The 21,476-nt window shown below is 37.5% G+C and overlaps 1 protein-coding gene across 1 annotated transcript in view; it reads left to right on the forward strand.

The window, feature by feature from the left end:
• Nhsl1 (NHS like 1) overlaps positions 1 to 21,476 on the forward strand; it is a 101,993-nt gene that overhangs the window by 23,332 nt on the left and 57,185 nt on the right. Inside the window, exon 2 of the mRNA XM_026391909.2 lies at positions 17,981 to 18,133. Coding sequence (XP_026247694.2) covers positions 17,981 to 18,133 — 153 coding nt within the window. The remainder of the gene's footprint in view (positions 1 to 17,980; positions 18,134 to 21,476) is intronic.

Here is a 21,476-nt window from a genome sequence, read left to right on the forward strand (position 1 = left end):
TAGATTTTTTATGTTCTCCATCAGAATTTATGTAGTACTTGAGAGTCATATGTAATTAAGGTGGGGGTAAGTCAGCATTTTTCAAGTGAATACAGAGAAAACCTTTTGTGTTCTTGTTATTTTTCATTTATGGGTTTTGATTGTGAGTGTATAGTTTCAGCAAAACCCTCCTAAAAATATCACATAAAGCAGGAACAAAATAATCATTCAAAATTTCCCAACAATATGAAATGGAAAGAGACACTGGTGAGGCCAGAGTTGATGGGAGTCACTGACTGCTGGTGTCCTGTCTGAAACAGAGAAAGCATTCAGAGAGCAAGAGAACATTATGATACAAGTGGAGATTGTGCCTGCGGAAGGTAGTGGGTGGGAGGGTCACTAGTGTGGTGGGCAGATGTTTTACCTCCGTTCCTTTTCCATCAACATTCATTTATCTTGGCGTTACACAATTGGTCTGTTTTTTCCATTCGCTTTTCCATAGCTCTAACATTTTTCTACAACATAGATCCCTATCTCCCACAGAAACTGTGATGTTCAACTGCTGCCAACTGAATGAAGTCTAACATCTCTGGCTTGATAGGCAAAGCTCTGCACTGCTGAATTAACTTTAATAGCCTTGTCTCCGATGGCCATCCCCACATGCCCTGCTTTACCACCCCATCAGGCCAGCAGATTGATTCAGGCAGGTTCAGATGCAGACAATAGTGTAAGCAGAAGGGTGTAAATAGGCTATAACAGGAAAAGCTGGGAGAGCAGGCCAAGCCAGACTCCCAGGAATGGCTCCCTGAGAACTGGTTGTCCAAGGGAGTCATTATCTTGACTGCAGTCAAACCCAGTCGCCAGCATTCGACTCCAAGACCCCAGTGCCTCAGCTGTGTATGTTACCAGCTAAATGAGTGCTGCATGCCCTGTCTCCCACCTCCTTGAAAGTAGAGACTAGAAACAGACTTCAGTTATCTCAACAGTCTGACTTATCAGCAGAAAAATCTGGAGCAGGAGGAGTATGGAAGTGAGGACTCAAGTCCTCAGCCAGCTCCACCCTGTGAGCCTCCTTTGCAAATGTTAAGCCAGGGACTGAGGCCCAGGTAGGTGCAAGAGAGTCTGAGAATGGCAATGTGCTCTACAGACAGCTGCCACCATCCTTGTACCTGGGATATTCCCAGTACTCTGATGACTCGCTTTCTTCTTTATGCCTTTGCTTCTGCTCTTTTTGTCTACTCAGAATGTGTTTCATACCCTAGCAAATTCTATTAATCCATCAGGGTCTAGTTCACAGGTCACTTGTCATATCATGTGTTCCTTGACAGTCTTTCCTCCTATCCTCTATTCAAGGTAAGCACTCTCCAATTTGAAATGTGCCTTAATACCATTCCATTGTGTCCATCTTCTTCCATCCAGTAAAATGCCTCACAGATAGAGTAGATGGCTCCTTAGATTCCTCATTTGTTCGTTATGTTATTTGATCAACAAACTTTCCTGACATTTCCAAAGGCCGTGTAGGCCCAGTTCCAGTCTTCCAGAAACACAGGTTGTAATAGAGGAGTCATATGGACCCAGATATGGAGTAGATAGACCACAAAGGAGTGGACAGCCCACACCCCTGAGAAGAAGGCCGGGAGATGGAAAAGTTAGGAAAGGCTTCATAGCCAAGGGTTGTCTTCATTTTGTTATCTGCAGAGCCTAGGGGCCTAGGGGGTGGTACTTGGCTTGGTGAGTCTTTAATGTATGAAATAAGGCTGCAAACAAATGAAATGCATCCTTCAAGAGACTTTGCAGTTCCAAGCTCTACCAATCTGAGAGGGCATGGCTACTTTTTTTTTTTTTTTTTAATACTATAAGAATGAATCCTCTGGAGTCGATTATTTTGTTTCAACTGTTTATTTTCTTGCTGCAATTTATTCATTTAATGAAATCATGTTAATTACAAGCCTAGTGTATAGTAGACCTGGTTTAGTGCCCTGGACCCTGCAGATTCAGCAAGCTGGCCATTGGGGTATGATCCAGATCCTGTGTCTACTGAGAGATTTAGTCACTGAACAAATCACTACACAAAATAAACGTAGCTCTATTAAAAAAAAAGTACAAATTTCCATGAACGAGTACCGCAGGAGGTCTGAGCAGAGTCGGAGATCAGGAGAGATTTGCTGTCCTGAAGAAATGGCAAATTCATCTGATCAAAGAACTGGAGAGAGAGTTGGTGAAAAGTCAAGTCCTCTGCTTCCTCTCTCCATAGCAACAGGAAACATCTTACCATTAACTCTCACTTCCCCCTTTTCCCTCCAGCCCCGTAATCATTTGATTGCCAATATACCTGTTATTCAAGAAAATAAACTCCAGTTTCGGCACAGGGGAAAGCTTTTCAAAAAGTTACTTACATCAGTTTTGCCTCTCACCAAAGATTGCACAAGTTGGCACTTCAAAACACAGGGGCATGGATTTGGCCCTCATCCTCCAGGAGTTTACAGAAATATCCACAGGGGAACTGCCCTGGGGTGGAGTGCACAGCACATGAAAATAAAGTTCTTAAAAAATGTTTCCATTTAGGAATGGGTAATTGATGCTACAGCATGAATAGATCGAGGGTAAGCACATTTCCTTAGGAAAGCTGGAGGGACACACATTTGTTGTGGAGAATGGAGGCCACATTAGAGAAAAAAAACCCATCCAGACAGTCTGCTCAGGGGAATTCTCAAGTCCTCCTTTGATCGCTGTGGGAATCTTCTGAAACCTCTCTCTCGTCATTTGCATAGACCTGAGGAGAATTTGCAGGCAACTGCTGAAAGCAATCTTCTGCCCCAAGACTTCCTAATGATCCCCTTTGCCTCTGTGATGTTTTCAGGACATTCTACACGTTTGAGTTCTCTCTGAATGAAGCATTCACATTGCCATTCAACATGTCTAGTTTGGGGTGCATTCTAAGTCAGATTATACAAGAAGCTATTTGTGACATTCAGCAGCTGCAAAAAGAAGAGGCCGTGTTTATTGCAGGGAGGGGTTGGGTGAGTGCTGTTAGACACAATTTAAGTAAACCTCGAAAAGTTCAGAATATAGAATTATCCTGTCAGTGGGGAGTTGTGATTGTATTGACAAAGAGGAAGCGGGAAGCTACTGAGCAAGGAAGTGAATTTATTCTGTTTCCATATGGGGCATCCTGACGGCGTGAACTCTGCAGAGATGCTTGGGGATTTATTCTGATAATGAATATAATATATTGTCTGGAGTCTGTGGCTGATTCTTCTATCCAGTGGGGTGCAATTGGTGAGTATTTCTTTTCAGAAAGCAGCTAGAATAATTAAATTCCAATCAGATTACAGATGATTGTGCATAGACATCAAGTAAGTATGGGAAAGTGCGGGTATTTTAAATCACCTTCAATAGCCTAAAGGGATGCTTGATTAAATATGGTTTGCAAATGAGAATTGATCATGGTAACCTTGTATAAGTTTTTGTTTGTTTGTTTTTTGTTTTGTTGGCAGTGCAGGCATCAAACCCAGGATCTTGTACATGATAGGCAAGAGCTCTTCCACAAAGCTATATCCCTGCAGCCCCCAAACTTGTTTTATCATGTATCGATTTATATGGATGGCTACATATAAAGAAATAAGTGTTTCAGATAAGCTGATAAAACCGGATGTATCTATCTGACTCTTCTGGGATCTGTCATACAGTATCAGAAAGGTTTGGAAGAACTACTTGGCATTATAAGATCCTCTTTTATTTGCTTCCCAAATACCTCACTTTTATTTTTATTTATTCTGGTTCAAGGAAATACTGATTGCTTATGTCTTCAGTGTTGGTCAAATCGTTAGATTTTTTTACACCTCTCCCATCCTTTTTCATTATCATTTCCCAAAACAGAGGTCCAAATTATAAAATATCTACACCTGTCTTTCCAATTCCAAGCTTCATATTTTTGACTATAAGTTAAAAATATTGCTAGGTGCATGAGGAATACTGCTTATCTTAATCTTTCATAATATTACTTTATTTGCTAAGATGCAAAAAAAAAATCCATTTTTTCCCCTGCTTTCCATTTTGCGCCTGTGTGATGCTGGTGGGACGGGTCCAGGCATGTCATTTTCCCAAAGTCAGAGGCATTATTGCAGTATTAGCATTATTAGCATTATTGTTTTGATTGCCATTTGATTTTCCTCAGATTCTATGAGGATCTAATTATATGCCCCTGCAATCAACACGCCTCCTTTCCCTTCCAGCTGTGCCCTAATTGTGTCGCCATCTCATAACAGGGAACACCAGCAAGTGTGGAGGTCCTTCCATGCTGTCGGTTCAGAAACCTATGTGGTGAAATAGTTGTTTTGGAAATATTAGTTTCCTGGGACAATAATTGGCGTTTTTATTCTTGTCCACTGCTCTCATTTGTTATTTACATATTAAAAATAGTCTTTCTGAGTTGCAAATAAAAGTCAGCAAAATAATATGAAGAACTGAATTTAGAGGAAGACTTTCATTACTTAGAAAATCTTTGTCAGGCTGATGTTGATGAAAGTTCTGTATTGTCCAGATGAATTCCAAATATCTATCACTTTACATCAGCCTGATCGCCTTTGCCCCGCCGCCTCAGCTCCAGACTCATTGCAAAGCCTTCATAACTCTCAGGCTTCATAAGGAATTAAGGCTTTGCTGTCTGAAGAATTCTACCGCTGTTATTCACTAATTTCAAAATATATTTTTAAAAAGTTTTTTAAACCCAGAACTAATCAGATAAACATAAAAAATTGCCTAGATTTACCCTTCATCATTACTAGAAAACCAAACATAGTTGGCTACTTTTAATTATAAATACTGTTTTCAGTTCATCAGCAAAGCAAAATAGTCTATTTTAATTTATTTCATTATCATTTTTATATGTGAACCAGCTGTCCTCTTAACAGAAGCAGTTGATCACACCAGCTTATTAATTGCAGCATTCATCTTAACCAAATATAAAGCAATATAAAAAATTATAAGAAATAAAGAGAACATCAAGAGCTATTGAAATCTTCAGAACCCAAGTTCACAAAGATTGTTCCTTTGCTTACTAAATAATTGGCTCTAGTTATTTTGTGCTCTAAATCATTAATATTTACTGATCTTTAATTGTGAAGAAATTAGTCAAGGACAAATCTGATATTCTTTGGTTCATTTTAAATTGATTTTTTTTCCCCTATTCTTGGACAGTGTGATTTCAGAATTATCTTCTCTCCAAGTGAAATTTCTCTCCTTTAGGATTCCGTTATTGAAAAGTTTTATTTTTTGGTTTTAAATTGATGTGGACCTCTTTTATTTCTTGGTCTTGTTATGAAATGTAGCTGCTCCCTATTGATTCAGAAAATGTTTCTTATAGGTCAGGGGTGCTACCTTCATCAGAACTTGATTGTAGATACTAGGTAGTTTATTAATATTTACAAATCTTTCTGGAGGAATAATACCAACTTTGTCCATGTTGAAGCTGAAATGGACACAAAGATCATAGAATCTGAGCTGCACCCAGTGGAAGATGAGGATATTGTTTTGAGACATGATTATGAATGAGAATGTGTGAAACTAGAGGCCTTTCTTTTTTTGGTGGTGGTGGGGGGTAGTACTGGGGATTGTACTCAGGGGCACTTAACCACTGAGCCACATCCCCAGCCCTATTTTACATTTTATTTAGAGACAGGGTCTTCTTGAGTTGCTTAGTGCCCCGCTGAGGCTGAGGCTGGCTTTGAAGTTGCTGTTCTCCCATCTCAGCCACCTGTCCCACAGGGATTATAGGCGTGTGCCACCTTGCCCAGTTTAGAGGACTTTTTTATAAGACTTGTGACAGCTTTAGATATCATTTTCCTGTACCAGTACTCCATTGAGTGTCATGGTGTCTCCCGTAGGTGACAACTCTGTTTTATATCAATTTCCTTGTTAGTATTTATTAGGAAGTCCTTACTCCCAATTTTTTTCTACGTAGAAAATTCTCCTCAAGTATAGATTCTTTGTAAGTTTGTACCACTGTCAATCAAGCAGGCCCTAAATATTATCCAGTTTTTAAAATATGAGAGAGCTCTGAGCACTTTAACTAATCACATGACTCTTTTAAACTACTCTCTAAGATCATCACATTATATTTTGTCTTTTCATTCCACAATGAAATTTTGTCCCCCCCCCTCCCTCAAAGGTTCTGGAAGAAAAGTTGCATCAATTTTTTCCTTTCAAATTTTAAGATTAATTTCCCTTGTTACTTTTACTTTCAGAATATATAATTATGTTAGATTTAAATAGCAAAGAAGACATAGTTTAATTTTCAAGCAATTGAAAATTATTCTCTTATCTAAGCTGTACCAGACCCTTACTTAATATGTAGTCTGAAAGTAAGAAGAGTGAACTTTCTAAGTGAAATAATTGGTCTATAGTTCTATTCACATACATTATTTCTCTCCTGGAATGAGCCAAGTGTAGGCTTTGTAGAATGAATTAGGTGAATCAGAACTACTTGGGTGGATGGATCAGAGCTGTACAACCTCATGAAGAATGATTGATTCAAGTATAAGAGGCATGTAGTTAATGAAATTATTCATTCTTTCTGCAAGAGAGACACAGTTCACTTTTGAGGAAGTTATCCTTGAAATGAAATGACATATTTAAAAATAGTTACTAAGACTTATTTAAGGAATGCTTCTTAAAGAAGGTTAATATTTGAAATATTACTTGAAAAATGAACAGAGGCATGCCAAACAAGGGAGTCAGAAATCCAGCATGCAGGTGGATGGATAGCATGTGGAAGGACATTGAGGCAGAAATGGGTATGGACCCCACTAACTTGGCAGCAGCAGGTCAGCCGGTATATTGACAACTGGACCATTAGTTCAGATGCTGAGTAGCTCTGAGATTTACTTCAGGATACTTATTTGTAATACAGAGGGAGTACATTGGACCGTTGCTTAGGGATCTCTTCAACTTGAACACTCTAGGAGCCCACGAAAGCTCCCTTTTTATGATTTCCCAATGCTATTTGTTGTTGGTCACTATTAATTCCAACCTCAAGGCCCATCTCCTACCCAAAGCTCTCTATTTCCCCACCCCATTTATATGGTGGCAGGACAGTCTCTAGATGATCCCACCCCTGCCAGAGGGAGACTTTGTACCCTTCCATCCCTGCAGGCGAGGTTGAACTTTGTAATGCTGTGTCAGCAGGGCTCTTTGTGATTTGGATTTTTTTTCTTCTTCTCTCTCTCTCTCTCTTTTGCAGCATGTTTTCTGTCTGCCTCGCCTTTCATTTGTTCAACATTTGTCACATGAATATTGTGGCTTGGCTAAACTAGCCACAGTGATAGCAGACGTTTTGAAATGGACAGAGCAGATGGTAGCAGTGGTATTGGATTAAATTATTAACTAGGATCCCAGCAGAAGCCTTTAGCTTCAAATACATGCAGAGTGAAGGGTGTTTTTTAGCGTCAAAATTAACTGGCAGAGTGGATGCCAAATTAAATTTCTTCTGAAGAATTGATTCATTATCATCTCTGAAGGTTTCGCTTTCTACTTCTAACCATCCCCCACCCCACAGTGAGGAAGAGAGAGAGTTCCACTTGTCTTTTTCAATATATTGTATGATTCATCATAAAAATTAATTCAGAAGCAGAAGAAAGAACAGGTCATTGTATCAATGAAGTTTTGAAAATTGATAATTTTAAATGTACTTTTGTGGACTAACATGATTTGTGGGACAATTAAAATAATTCTTTTGAACATCTGTCATCTGGCACAAGTTTTCATTCTGTGACATATTTTAAAAATAAGGAGTTACTAAGACTTTCAAGGAATGCTTCTTAAAGAAGGTTAATATTTGAACTATTACTTGAAAAATGAATACCTCTACAACATTACCTTTAAAAATACTCTGTGTGTGTGTGTGTGTGTGTGAAGTAAATGCAGTTTCTATAATCTCTACCACATGTACATTTCATTTCATAACTCAGAATGCTTATATCATGTGATGTTTTCAAATGCTCCCAATGAGCTTGGAAAGCCCAAGAATGAATGAATGTGTGTCTAAAGATTTACAAATTGTATTTCAAGTATGTTAGCCATGCATAAAGATAACAAGTAAATCTAAATTAGTCATGGATAGTCTTCTATTTTAGACATTAAACTTGATTTTGAAAAATTGTCTAAAAAAACAAGAAGTAAAGGCACCATTTACAAATAAGGATGGGCTAAGGAATTTTCTATTTAAGAGATTTAGCTCTTAAAGCTTCTCTGAGCAGTGCTTAAAATCATCATTTAGTACCCAGCCTTGACCAGAACTTTGTCATATCTGATTTTTCTTTCCCTTCCTTCTGCTTCCAACTTAGACAAACCTTGTAATCTTTGTTGATTACATATTTCATTCTCAATTTATTTCTGGGTCCTCTATTCTATTTCATGGTCTCTATTTTTATGCCAATATCATGGTGTTTTTGTTACTATTACTCTGAAGTAGATCTTGAGGTCAGGTATTGTGATGCCTCTGTTTTATCCTTTATTGAATTCGGATGGAACCCAAGGCTTTGTGCATGGGAGGCAAGTGTTCTACCACTAAATTACACCCCAGCCCTTTTTATTATTTATTTCTAGACAGGATCTTGCTTTAAGGGCTTGCTAAGTTGCTGAGGTTGGCCTCAAACTTGTGATCTTCTTCCTGCCTCAGCCTCCTAAATTGCTGGGATTACAGGCATGTACCCCTGTGCCCAGCTATGTGGAATAGTTTAAGAAGCATTGATATTAGTTCTTTAAAAGTCTGGTGAAAAGTCAACTTGAATCTGTTTAGTTTGGGGCTTTTCTTTGCTGGGAGACTTTGTTACTGCTTCAATCTCATCACTTGCTAATGATCCATTTATGTTTTTTATTTCCTCTTGGTTTAATTTTGGTAACTTATATATGTCTGGAATTTGAGTTTTAGATTTTCTAACTTATTGTCATATAGTTTTTGAAAGTATTCATTAATAATCTGTGGGTTTTAATGATAGTAGTCCCTTTTTCATCTCTAATTTATTTATTTGGATCTTTTCTTTTTAAAAAATATTTGTTAGTTGTAGGTGGACACAATACCTTTATTTTTATTTACTTATTTTTATGTGGTGCTGGGGATCGAACCTAGTGCCTTACCTGTGCTAGGTGAGCACTCTACCACTGAGCCAGCCATAACCCCAGCCCCTGGATGGTCATTTTCTTTTGATTAGTTAACTAATGGCTTGTCAGTTTTATTTATCTTATCAAAGAACCAGTTTGTTTCTTTGATACTTTATATTAGTCTCTATTTCATTTAGTTCTGCTTTGATCTGTGTTATTTCTTTCTTTCAACTAATTTTGAGTTCGGTTTATTTTTGTTTGTTTCAAAGACCTTGAGCTGCATCATTAGGTTATTTACTTGTAATCTATATGTTTTTCATGTAGTTATTTGTAGCTATAAACTTCCTTATTCATATGCTTTGCTGTATCCCATAGGTTCTGGTATGCTGTGTTTCTGTTTTCATTTGATTCTAGGAATTTTTTAATTTCCACATTTATTTTTTTCAATGACCCTCAGAAACATATTATTCAATCTTCATGTGCTTGTTTAATTTTTATAGTTTCTCTTGTTATTGATTTCTGTTCATTCCATTGGGATCTGATAAAATGCAAGAAATTATTTCATTTCTCTTGTGTTTGTTAAGACTTGCTTTATAGGGCTGGGGATGTGGCTCAAGCGGTAGCGTGCTCGCCTGGCATGCGTGCGGCCCGGGTTCTATCCTCAGCACCACATACCAACAAAGATGTTGTGTCCGCCGAGAACTACAAAAAAAATTAAATATTAAAAATTCTCTCTCTCTCACTCTCTCTTAAAAAAAAAAGACTTGCTTTATGACTTAATATATATGATCTATTTTTGGAAAAAGTTCCATGTGATGACAGAAAGAATGTATATTCTGCAGCTGTTAGCTGAAATATTCTGCAAATATCTGTTCAGTTTATTTTATCTTTAGTATAATTTAATTCTGCTGTTTCTTTGTTGATTTCTTTTTCTTTTTGGTCTGGATGATCTATCTCTTGGTGAGTGGGATATTAAAGTTACCCTCTATTATTATGCGGGGGTCTATCTCTCTGTTTATGTCTAGTAGCATTTGTTTTTTTTTTTAATTTTGTGCTCTGATATCTGTGCTATTTATTTATTATCACAGAGTGTCAATATGTAGTTTCCTTCCTTTCCTCTTGTCTGATGTTGCCTTGAAGCTTGTTTTGTCAGGTTTGAATATAGCTACTCCTGCTTGCTTTAGGATTCCATTTGCTTGAAATATTCTTTCCTCTTTGTTTTGGTTTAAATATTAGGTGTCCTCCAAAAGCTCATGTGTGAGGCAATGTAAGAAGGTTTAGAGTTGAAATGACTGGGTTATGAGAGAATTAACCCCCTGGTAGGAATTAACTGAGTGGTAACTGAAGGCAGGTAGGGTCTGTTTGGAGGAGGTGGTTCTCTGGGGGAGTAGCTTTGGGGTATATATTTTGTATCCAGAAAGTGGAGTCTCTCTGCTTCCTGACATCATGTCCTGGTCCACTTTCCTCTGCCACACTCTTCTGCCATGATTCTCTGCCTCACCTTGAGCCCTGAGGAATGGAGTCAGCCATCTATAGACTTGAGATCTCTAAAATTGAGAACTCTCCAAATGAACTTTTCCTTCTCTAAAAATGATATTGTCAGGTCTTATGGTCACACTGGTGAAAAAAACATCATTCTTTCATTTTCACTCTGTGTATTCCTTTGCCAATGAGAAGAGTTTTCTTTCAGATAGCCTATTGCTGGGTCTTGTTACTTCAATCCAATCTGTTACAGCTCAAAGAGCAGCCTTAGAAAATACATGTTCCATTGCAACTTTATTATTGGACAATGAAATTTGGATTTTTATGTAATTTTCATGTCATAAAATTCATTATTATTTTAATTTTTTTTGACCAATCAAAAACAAGCTGGCTGGATTTCGCCCCAGGGCCATTATTTGCTAACTTCTGCCTTATACTAACAAAATCATTCAAATTTCAAGGGAAATAAATAAAAAGCATAAAACAGAAGTTTAAGGACTAGATCTTTGAACGTTGATAAGAGTTTTCCAGTTCTAGAAAGAACATCATCTGGGCTGGGGATGTGGCTCAAGCGGTAAGCGCGCTCGCCTGGCATGCGTGCGGCCCGGGTTCGATCCTCAGCACCACATACCAACAAAGATGTTGTGTCCGCCGAGAACTAAAAAATAAATAATAAAAATTCTCTCTCTCTCTCTCTCTCTTTCTCTCTCTCTCTCTCTCTCTCTCTCTCTCTCTCTCTCCTCTCTCACTCTCTCTAAAAAAAAAAAAAAAAAAAAAAGAACATCATCTGTAGGAAAGGAATTAGCATGCTATTATGTCAGTGAGTAAGGTTTTGAGAGCTGTGTTGTTAGCAGTATATGATTGAAAAAGTAGGTGGAAAAATGAAGAGAGAAAGATCATGGGTACTAACCAGAAGTCCACTGATAACTGCTGAGAACTATTTTTAAAAGAACAATTAGAATTTAACTTCTAGGAGGTAGGAGAGATGATATGTATATACAAACTGGAAGCATCAGGTTTGGAGCAATCATTCAAGGATCTAGCAATTGAACTCTGAGACAGTAGAGAAGCCATTTCAGTGTTCAGAAAGCTGATTCCCCTCCACTAAAGCCTGACTCAAGGTTGCTTGAGATTTTACTTATCACTTTAACAAGTACATCTATACCAAATCCAGATACTGTTCCAAAGATGTTGTAATAATAACAACATATTAAGTTCTCATAATAACTTTGTGATATAAATACTATTATTACTTCCATTTTATAGCTGAGCAAATCAAGGCACCAAGAGGTTCCTCCTATAGGAGTAGCTAGTAACTTGGGTGGAACAGTTACAGAGTTGGGTTGTTTGCTATTATGCTATGCTGTCAAGTTTCCAAGGTCTAGGATATTAGAACTTTTTTTGTTTACTTTTTGTTTCTGATTTTTTTTTTTTTTTGAGAGGTGGGGGGCTTCTACTCCTACTACATGTCTGGCTAAAACTTATTAGAAAGTATCATGAAATTACATTTTTCCTATTAAATATGTAAACTGAGCAACTTAATAAGTACTAGACACTAAGGCATACAAATTATATGGTAAAGACATTTCCCTGTTCTTATGCCTATACATAGGATATAAAGCAAGAGATGACTGTATTACTGGGAAAAACTTTATAATTAGTAAGCTCTCCCCAAATACAACTTAATACATAATAGTACTAGTGAATATAATTAGTTATTTTGTTTATTACCTGAACACCTGGAGTTACAGGGGAAGGTTGGAAGATGTGTGAAGGACACGGTGCCCTAGGGTGCTGGAATGGAAGCTTGCTTCCTGCCCCCATGTTTACCACTGATTGGTGTGTAAACACATAGTGGCATTATCTTTTCACAACCATGGCCACTTACCATCAGGCTTAATGTTGAGCAAGAAAGTAAATTGCTCTGCTCCATGCATGACTCTTATTACAGTTCATTTTCTAAGGGGGAAAGAGCACTTCCCTAAGTAGTCCTGGGGGATTTAAAATGGGTCTCCCAGCCCGATAAATATCCTGCCTCTTTGAAATGAGAGCCAGTGGGACTCATTGTAGAGTTTTGTTTTATTGCCATTACCTCCTTCAAATTTTTATTCAAATCTTACCATTTCAGTAATATTTAATTCAGACCACCTCTCACCTTCAGTCTTTTATCCTGTTCAATTTTCTCTTCTGACCATTGCACCTTCTAATCTACCCTGCAATTATAGTTCCATGTCAAATAATGTAAGCTCCATGAAGGCAGGAATCCTGCCTATTTTGTTCAGGTATGTATCCCAACTGAATGAAAGCATGGCACTTAGTAGGAACACAAAATTTATCATTTTAATGAATGGATTTATTTCATATGTCATTATTGTATACATGAAAACCTGCAGGATTGAGATTCAGGGTTTGTTTTTAATAGGAACAGTTTATGTTTTCAATTGGAAGAATGCATGGTGACACTTAACCTCAAAACTTTGCAGATGGTGAATAGAAGCATTTCTGCTCAGAACTCTACTGTCTCTAATGCAGGTGAGCAGAGTGAGGTCACTCTTGCTGATACATTTGTTTTCTAAAGGGGAACTTTGCTCACTAATTTAAGGAACTATATAATCTGATTTACAGTCTTAGTTGTTACTCAATTGCCATCTGGCAATTTAATTACCTTTAATTAAAGCTACGTAAAGGGTAAAGAACAAAAGTTGGAAGTCTATGATAACTATGTATGGTAATATATAATAAGTGTATTTCCTATGTTTGGTTTGCTTTTATTGTTAAAAAAGTAAGGTTAAGGGCATAAAAAGATTCAAAGTGGCATCATTCCAAAGCTTTCCCCGGAGGAAACCCCTTATATAAATTTTATTCTTTGACTAAGAGCCTTTGTTATAAACTAAATGTTTTGAATTAGTGGATTATTACATTTTTCCAGTCAGTTACAAGTCTGGCCCAAAGCTATAAAATAAGTGAGCTAAATTGTTTCAAAACTGTTTTTCTGGGGTATGTGAGGAGGATTTTTTCCATTGTTTCTTATTTCATAATCAATATCCTTTTTGTTGCTATCCATTTCCTCTTGGAATATTTCTCAAACGCCTACCTATCCCCCAATTCCAATTCCTCCCCCTGTTTGTTTCCCTAGTTCTCTGTGATTGACAGCAAATGGGCAGAAGAACCAGAATTCAATATATTCAGGTTAAAGAGTAACCCAAACCACCAAGCTTGTTTGCGACTGCTACCAAGAGGAAGAGTGGTTATAGAACTGTGAAAACTAGGTGCTTAGATGATAATTATACTTAAAGAAGAGCTGGAAATTTTTAAGGTACTTCATCTAATTTCTCCATTGGAGTTAGAAGGTTATAAGCCCCACCCTCCACCCTCTTAGAGTTGTTTCAACTAGCTGTAAATAAGATTGCACTTTGGAAAGGCTATACTGATTCTCAGTCCCTGGCCAAGAAGGGTGAGAAGAAGGGGCATCTTCATTTGCATAAAAATGCAACCAAGCTGTCTTTTGTAGCTCCTTGGTGATTCTAAAGTTTTTCTGCTTCTGAATGTTCCTTTGGTAAGAGGGACAGAGCCTAGGGGCGTGTCAGGAAACAATAGTTTGGTTCTTTTATTTCCCTGTATCTGTTTAAATCCTATACACCCAGAATTAACTGGAGAGTCAAGGAATCGTCGTAGTGGAATTGCTCCTGTAGAAAGATCTGGGTTGTTCGTAGTGGCCTAGTAAAATTGGGGACATGATTTGTTTCATCTTGACTTCTGTAGAGGAAAATCTGTAGTGTTTTTGTGGACTCCAGGGAGGAGAAACTTCTGATGTGTGGAGAGGAAATGGAATGAATGAGCGCCGAGGCAGAAAGCCTGATGTGGCTATCATGCAAATAAGATCCGTGATTGGCTTTCTCTTTCCCAGCCTGTTGTCACTGGCTGCTCCCAGCCTTAAAGATTAGGTTTCACTGGGAGTTTTTCAGGTTCAAGGACTATTAATGGTTTGTAACTGCTTAACAATAAACTCAACCTCAGAGTTACAACACCCGGGGCAGTTGGATGAGAGACCTTGGAGGAAGAAAGTTCGAATCTAGAGCAGAAGAGTGCAGCTTGCCACCTGCCTGCTGGACTGAGCTTTTAATGTGACTTAAATTTCTAAACCTCATGTTGGCGCCTGGAAATGGTGGTGTTCATTAATGCAAAGATTAAGTCTTTCATTAAACTTTTTAAGAAGAAAAGTAAGTAATTCCTTTTCGCCACTATCTGTTGTGTGTGTGCTTTTGTGTTTTGTGTGCTCCTTTGTCCTTTTGAGTGACAGGAATCAGAATGGGAAACAGTGTAACTGGTATAAGTTACTCCATACCAAGTTGTTCAAAGAGCTCAGACTATTATAACTCTAGGATTGCATTTATGATTGGAATTTTAAGTGACTCCATTTCTTTTGTACTTCTCAAAAGCATTCCTTTAAAAAAGGGAAAAACCTTTGTATTTACTTTGTTTTCTTTGGTATTCGGTGTCTGATTTTTGATTCTGTGGCTGGATGAGCAGCTGACGTAAGGGATCCTCTGTGTAATGTGTCACATACTTTTGGTGGGAATGATCCTCTAAAGCTCCCTGTCACTCTCTGTTAGGTATTTACAAGCTCAAGAACAAACTGTCTAGACTGATGAGTGATTGTGTAAAGTACAGAGCTTTTGTCCTTGCTTTTTGTTTAAATTTCGTTAAGCCAGGTGCCTTTTGAAAATGTAAATTTTACAACCACACAGTCTTGTTTTTACCTGGTTATGGGTTTATTTCAATTTAATATAGTTTTTGGAAACTAGATAAATGTGCATGGGTCGGGGAACTGGTAAGAGAAGCTCTGGAGAAAGCAACAAAGAATAGCACACTGGGCTCATTTTCTGTGTGTCTTGCCCCAAGGCTGTCTTTGGAAGGACTGATAACAATCTGCTCTGGCAAGAGGGAGGTGCACCAGCCAAGAGACAACTGCTCTTTCAGAGGAGCCAGTTGGTAGCTGTGCATTAGGGCTGATGGTGCGATTACACGGACTCAGATGCCATTATTTGGATTTGATTTATAATTGGCAAAATCTCCATGTCTTCCAGCTATGAAGTATTGCAGTTAAACCTTTAAAAAAAATAAGTGGACATTAGCACAAAACATTGTAATGGACTCTGGATATAATTTGGGGGACCTACAACCAGTTTGGCATTGTACTAGACTTTCTGTAATGTACATGAGAATGAAGTCATGTCTTCGTGGGTTTTGGGTATTAAGACTGATGGTTATATGGACCATGCAAAACATTGTTCAATCAGATTTCATGAAATATTTACTAATTTATATACCATTTTCATCAAACTGTATAAGCAAACAGCAGACAGGAATATTGTTTTAACTTGATGTCTAGTTCTCAATGTTAATCGCCTAATTTGCAATTTATGAAGAAAGTAGAATCCTATAAAAGAAGAATCATGGCTGGGCATGGTGACGCACACCAGTAATCCCAGCAGCTCAGGTGGCAGAGGCAGGAGGATCTCGAGTTCAAAGCTAGCCTCAGCAATTTAACAAGGCACTAAGCAACTCAGTGAGACCCTGTCTCTAACAAAATACAAAATAGAACTGAGGATGTGGCTCAGTGGTCGAGTGCCTCTGAGTTCATTCCCCAGTACCTCCCCAAAAGAAAGAAAGAATGAATCATTCTTTTCAGACTCACCTGATTTTATTATTTAGTAGCTATAAGGAAAGATGGTGTATGGGGTCCCACCTGAACTGTGGCTGAAGTTTCCTGGGTCTGAGGAAGGCACAATTCCTTCTTGGTGGTGACACTGAAGTTAAGGGCTCCTTCAGAATGACATTCATTGTTCCCATCGCAACCACTCTTTACATGAGTTGTTTTGTGAAGTAAGAGCTTTACATAATTAGTTCATTTGAGCTTTATTATAGTCCATAATAATTGTGCTGTGAGGTATGTTTAATTAATTTTATATGTTTAAAGTTTATATATTATGGTTAGGGGAAAATTTTATATGTTCAAATAGATGTAATAGTCCATGCATGCCTTTTCACTTTACCGTGAGAATCTGTTTCTTGATCTAGTTTCTGGTACATGTTATGTAGTAGAAAAGGGTATTTGCAGTGGGAACTGCAGTCGAGAGTCTCAGAGTCAGGGAAGACTTATCTCTGATTCATAAGTTCAGTGTCTGCTGGATTTACAGGAGTTCGACCTATCACCACCAGAAAATGCTGCAGTACAGGGGCTTTCTCTATTTTTTTTCTTCTATTTTCTCTTGTGCCTGAGTCATGTGGCGGATATACAGAAAGTATTTAACATCAAGTTAAAACAATATGCCTGTCTGCTAATAAATTTGTTTGTGTGCTGTTAGCTTCATTTGGGGCTTTACTTATACTCCAGCTTAGGTTATTTTGAAACAAGGAAGTCTCAAGCCCTAGGGGAATTAAAGGAAAATTATTTTAGAGATTTATCCTGGTCTCTGGAAACCTGTTATTTTCTCCTCTAGTGTTTTGGGCTTTTTTTTGTGTGTTGGGAATATTAAATTGAATTGTGTTGGAAAAAGTCAACTGCACTGTTTTTTTTTTAATTTTTAATATGAAAGCATTCCATGAAAGCAAGAAATAAGAGGAAAATTTTATAGCACAAATGGATTCCCATGTCTATTAGATATGCCACTTAAATGTACTAAATTGAATGTTTATGCAAATCTTTAAGAGAATTGAGTTTATAACAGGGATGTTTTAAAATAATGCTATGGATGGGAAAGATTTGGTCCTAACCTCCTGGTATGAAATTTGTTTCTGTCAGGACAATCTAATTTAATGATGCAGTAACATTATGCAATTGAATAACTCATGTTTGTTGTGGTGGAGTTAAGTAGGAAATTGAGATCTCGGACAATGTTGTCATTCATTTTGGTCTAACATGGAGTAAAAGGAGGACCTGAATTGCTGGGGAGCAGTCAACTGTGCACACAATTATTCTAGGAAAGCATTGTGTGCAGGATGGACGCTGTCAGTCTTTTCTTTACCAGCAGAGCACAGGGGCAAGACTTCTGCAGTCTCGATCTCAGTCACATTTTGCTCTGTTTCTCCTTGCTGTTCCTTAGCTATGTAGTAGAAACCAAAACCACCTGCTCTCCCTTCCTCCTCTCTTTTTCTGGTTCTAGGGATTGAACCTAGGGGTGCTTAACCACTGAGCCACACTCCAGCCCTGTAGAAATGGGGTCACTTAAGTTGCTTAGGGCCTCACTAAGTTGCTGAGGCTGGCCTTCAACTTGAAATCCTCTTGCCTCAGCCTTCCAAGCCACTGGGATTACAGGCATGTGCCACCATGCCTGGCAAAAGCTTATCTTAGTGTAACAAATTTGGGACCATTGAAGCTTAACTTAACACCTGACTTTTTCTGTCTTTCTTTCTGTAGCGGTTTCCAACCTAGATGAGGAGAGTCGATGGACAGTCCACTACACTGCTCCATGGCACCAGCAGGAGAATGTGTTCCTTCCCACCACAAGACCCCCTTGTGTTGAGGACCTACACCGCCAAGCCAAGCTCAACCTCAAATCAGTATTGAGGGGTAAGATGGCATTTTTCTGTAAGCTTGTTATTCATGAATTACTGTTAGAATTGAGAATATGAATTTAATTGCTATTTATCTGTAAAAGAAGATCTGTTTACACCGAATGTGTAATAATATGCCTTATCTTCATGAATACAATCCAATACATGCCAGAAAAATGTTCTGGTACCTGGAGAAACTTGCCTGTTTATAGATATGCACATCTATCTTCAAAGAACCCACTCCTGCTAAAAAAAAAAAAAAGAAAAAAGAAAAAAAAAACTATTTATCATGTTTAAACTACCAGCACTAATCTAATCCAAATAAACCCCTACTGACTTGGGAAATTTTGCCATTGCCTTTAAAAAAACATTAACAAATTTTAGCGAATATGTGTTTGAGCGGTACTTTTTAATGGTTTGTTTTGTTTAGTTCAAGTTAGTTAGAAAGGAGATCTTTCCATAGACTAAGCAGACCTAATCGTTTGATTTATTAGAACTTGGGTGATACCAACTGGGCTTCTCTAACTAAGCTCAGTCTCTGATTCTAGGCCTTAGAGCAAAAGCAGACGGGCAAGATACACTGTGGTCTGGAGATGAGGAAAGTGCATACTTATTGCTAGTATAAAACTCACTTTTACTTTAACTTATTGTTGATGTTGAAAAGTGTTGCTATGTGGTCAGGAGGGAATTCCAGAAATGAGGAAGGGAGGTAGTTCTTCAAAGAGGAAAGGAACTTCTTATAAACTTGAGAGACTCTATAAAATAACAGGCCAAAGTTCTTATCCTACCGGGTTCTCCTACAGATTTGTTCTACCATGCAATATTTGGGACATAAGTATAAAAAAGAAGTATTCATTTGTCTGAAATTTAATTAAAATTTAATTAAACAAGGCATCTTGAATTCTATCCAAGGTGAAAGACTTAAATCTGGGAGAAACTTTGTTATTTATTCAGGGAAAATGTAGCACAAGGACTACTCTAGAATATTTACTTATATATCAGTCATTTATTTATTTTAACATGCACACACATTTTATTTATCAATTTTAAAAAAAGAAAGAAAATTTGAACAAAAACGAAGTGCAAAGGTTATCAGTTTGGTATATCAGTCATTTACTAAATGATATATATTTTTTTTCTTTTTGTGGTACTGGGGATTGAATGTAGTACTGGGAGGCTTTAATACCAAGCTACATATGTAGCCTTTTTGATTTTCTATTTGAATTGCTCAGACTGGCCTTGAATTTGTGATCCTGATCCTCTTGCCTCAGCCTCTAAGTTGCTGGGATTACAGGCATGCACCACTGCACCCAGCAAATTATTCATTCTTTAATAACTACCACTATAATTACTAGCTAATATTTATTAAACAATTATAATGCCAGGTATTGTTCTATGCTCATTGCATGTATTATCCCACTTAATCCTCTCATTAATCCTACTACTTTTTTTTTTTACTACACCCAGATGAAACAGAGACACAAAGATGAGAAACTTCCCCAAGTCCTTGAAGTTAGCTGTAGAACCAGGATTTAAATTTAGGACAATCTGAGGCTATAGAAGTCATTCATATTTATTGCTGATACACTAAACCATCTTTAACTACTCTGGGTTGGAACTCTGTTTTTCTGGTAGAAATGCAGAATGCAAAGTTGCAATTCCAGCTCTCAAGGACTGTATATTTGTATCTACAGTGCAAATCATGATATGAAAAATACAGGATATGTGCCAAATTTTGCTAAATGGAAATTGAAGAAAACAGATAATATCTGCTTGGATAAAGGTGAAACAGTTATCAAGAGTCACCATGGATTTGGTATTCTGAGCAGAACTAAACAAACATTTTGGACCACGCCTGTTTTTCTTCCATTAGTATTTTATGACAGCTTGTCTCACGTATCTTCCAATAGTAGCTTGCAGCCTACAGTTTTAGCATTGGTCGATGCAGAAGTGAGGGCATTATTGGCATCCCCTTTTCATTTAAGCCGAGTAATCTGTGTGTTGAGCTTACATGAAAACAGTGGCATCAGTTTAGCCCACTTGTATGATCTTGGGGTGGTACATAGAACTTCTTTGCCTTCATGGTATCAATTGCCTTGTGTACCTAAATCTAACCAAAATTTGTTCAAGATCCCTTCAGTTCCCAACTATTTATCCTTTATAAATATCAGCAAGAAACTTCTCTATTTATAGCTCACCTTCCCCCACCAAATAATTAATAAGAATGTTAAATGGCACTGTTCCCAGAACAAACCCCCGAGGCAATGCCTTGTTCATAATTCTCTGCCCAGATCCTGAGTGGCAGAGCACTGCATGGACTGGTTTGTACAAAACGCATGCGTGAAGGTATGTGTGAGTTTGAATATTCAGCCTCAACTGCTTTTTGATCACTCTCCAGGAAATTGTGCTTCACTGCTTGGTTCATGCATTTTCAATTTCCAGATCAGGATTCTTTTTTTTTTCCCCCTTTAGAAGATTAAACATCTGTATACAGAAATTTTTCTGCTTTAGTGTTCTTTTAAGTGTGTTTCCATGTGAAATATCACTACTGGTTTTACCTAAACTTGAATTTTACTTAAAAATTTTTTTAGTTGTAGATGACACAATACCTTTATTTTATTTATTTTATTTAATTTTTTGTATTGCTGAGAATAGAACCCAGGGCCTCCCTCATACATGAGAGACAAACACTCTACCACTGAGCCAAAACCTTAAATTTTCTTTTGAAAAGATAAATGCTTATGTAATTGTTTTATTGCCCAAAAAGTGTTCATCAAAGAGATATTCTATTAATTAAGTAACTTTAGAAATTATTGGAGCTCAATTTCTCTTTCTCTCTCAGGGATGAAATTCAATAGCACTCTACCTCTGAGCTACATCCCCAGCCCTTTTTATTTATTTATTTTTTTGAGACATGGTCTCACTAAGTTGTCATGCTGGGCTTGAACTCATGATTCTCCTACCTCAACCTCCTGAGTTGCTTTTTGGAATTCAACTTTTAAAGTCTGAATTCGAACCTCCTTGGAGGTTAAATAATTTTACCAACAGTAATTAGGACAGATGAAATGAGAAAGAACCTCTGAGTTCTTTTGTTCCTCATTATTTATTTTTAAATATGTTTAATCACATGTGCAGAACTCCATGGACCACTTCCCCAGTATTATCCTAACAACCTGAAATAAACACAACAAGAGTGCAGAGTGTCTGTTGCCTCGTTACCAGTGAAGAGGAAAACAACAACAACAAAAACCAAAACCAAAAAACAGTTCCTGAATATTCTTGAATATGTGTAATGTTAAAGCTTGATATTATATAGATTATCAGTCTAAGTTAATTCAACCTCAGTGTTCTTTACTTAA

This window comes from Urocitellus parryii, chromosome 8, assembly GCF_045843805.1.
Source record: "Urocitellus parryii isolate mUroPar1 chromosome 8, mUroPar1.hap1, whole genome shotgun sequence".
Taxonomy (NCBI): domain Eukaryota; kingdom Metazoa; phylum Chordata; class Mammalia; order Rodentia; family Sciuridae; genus Urocitellus; species Urocitellus parryii.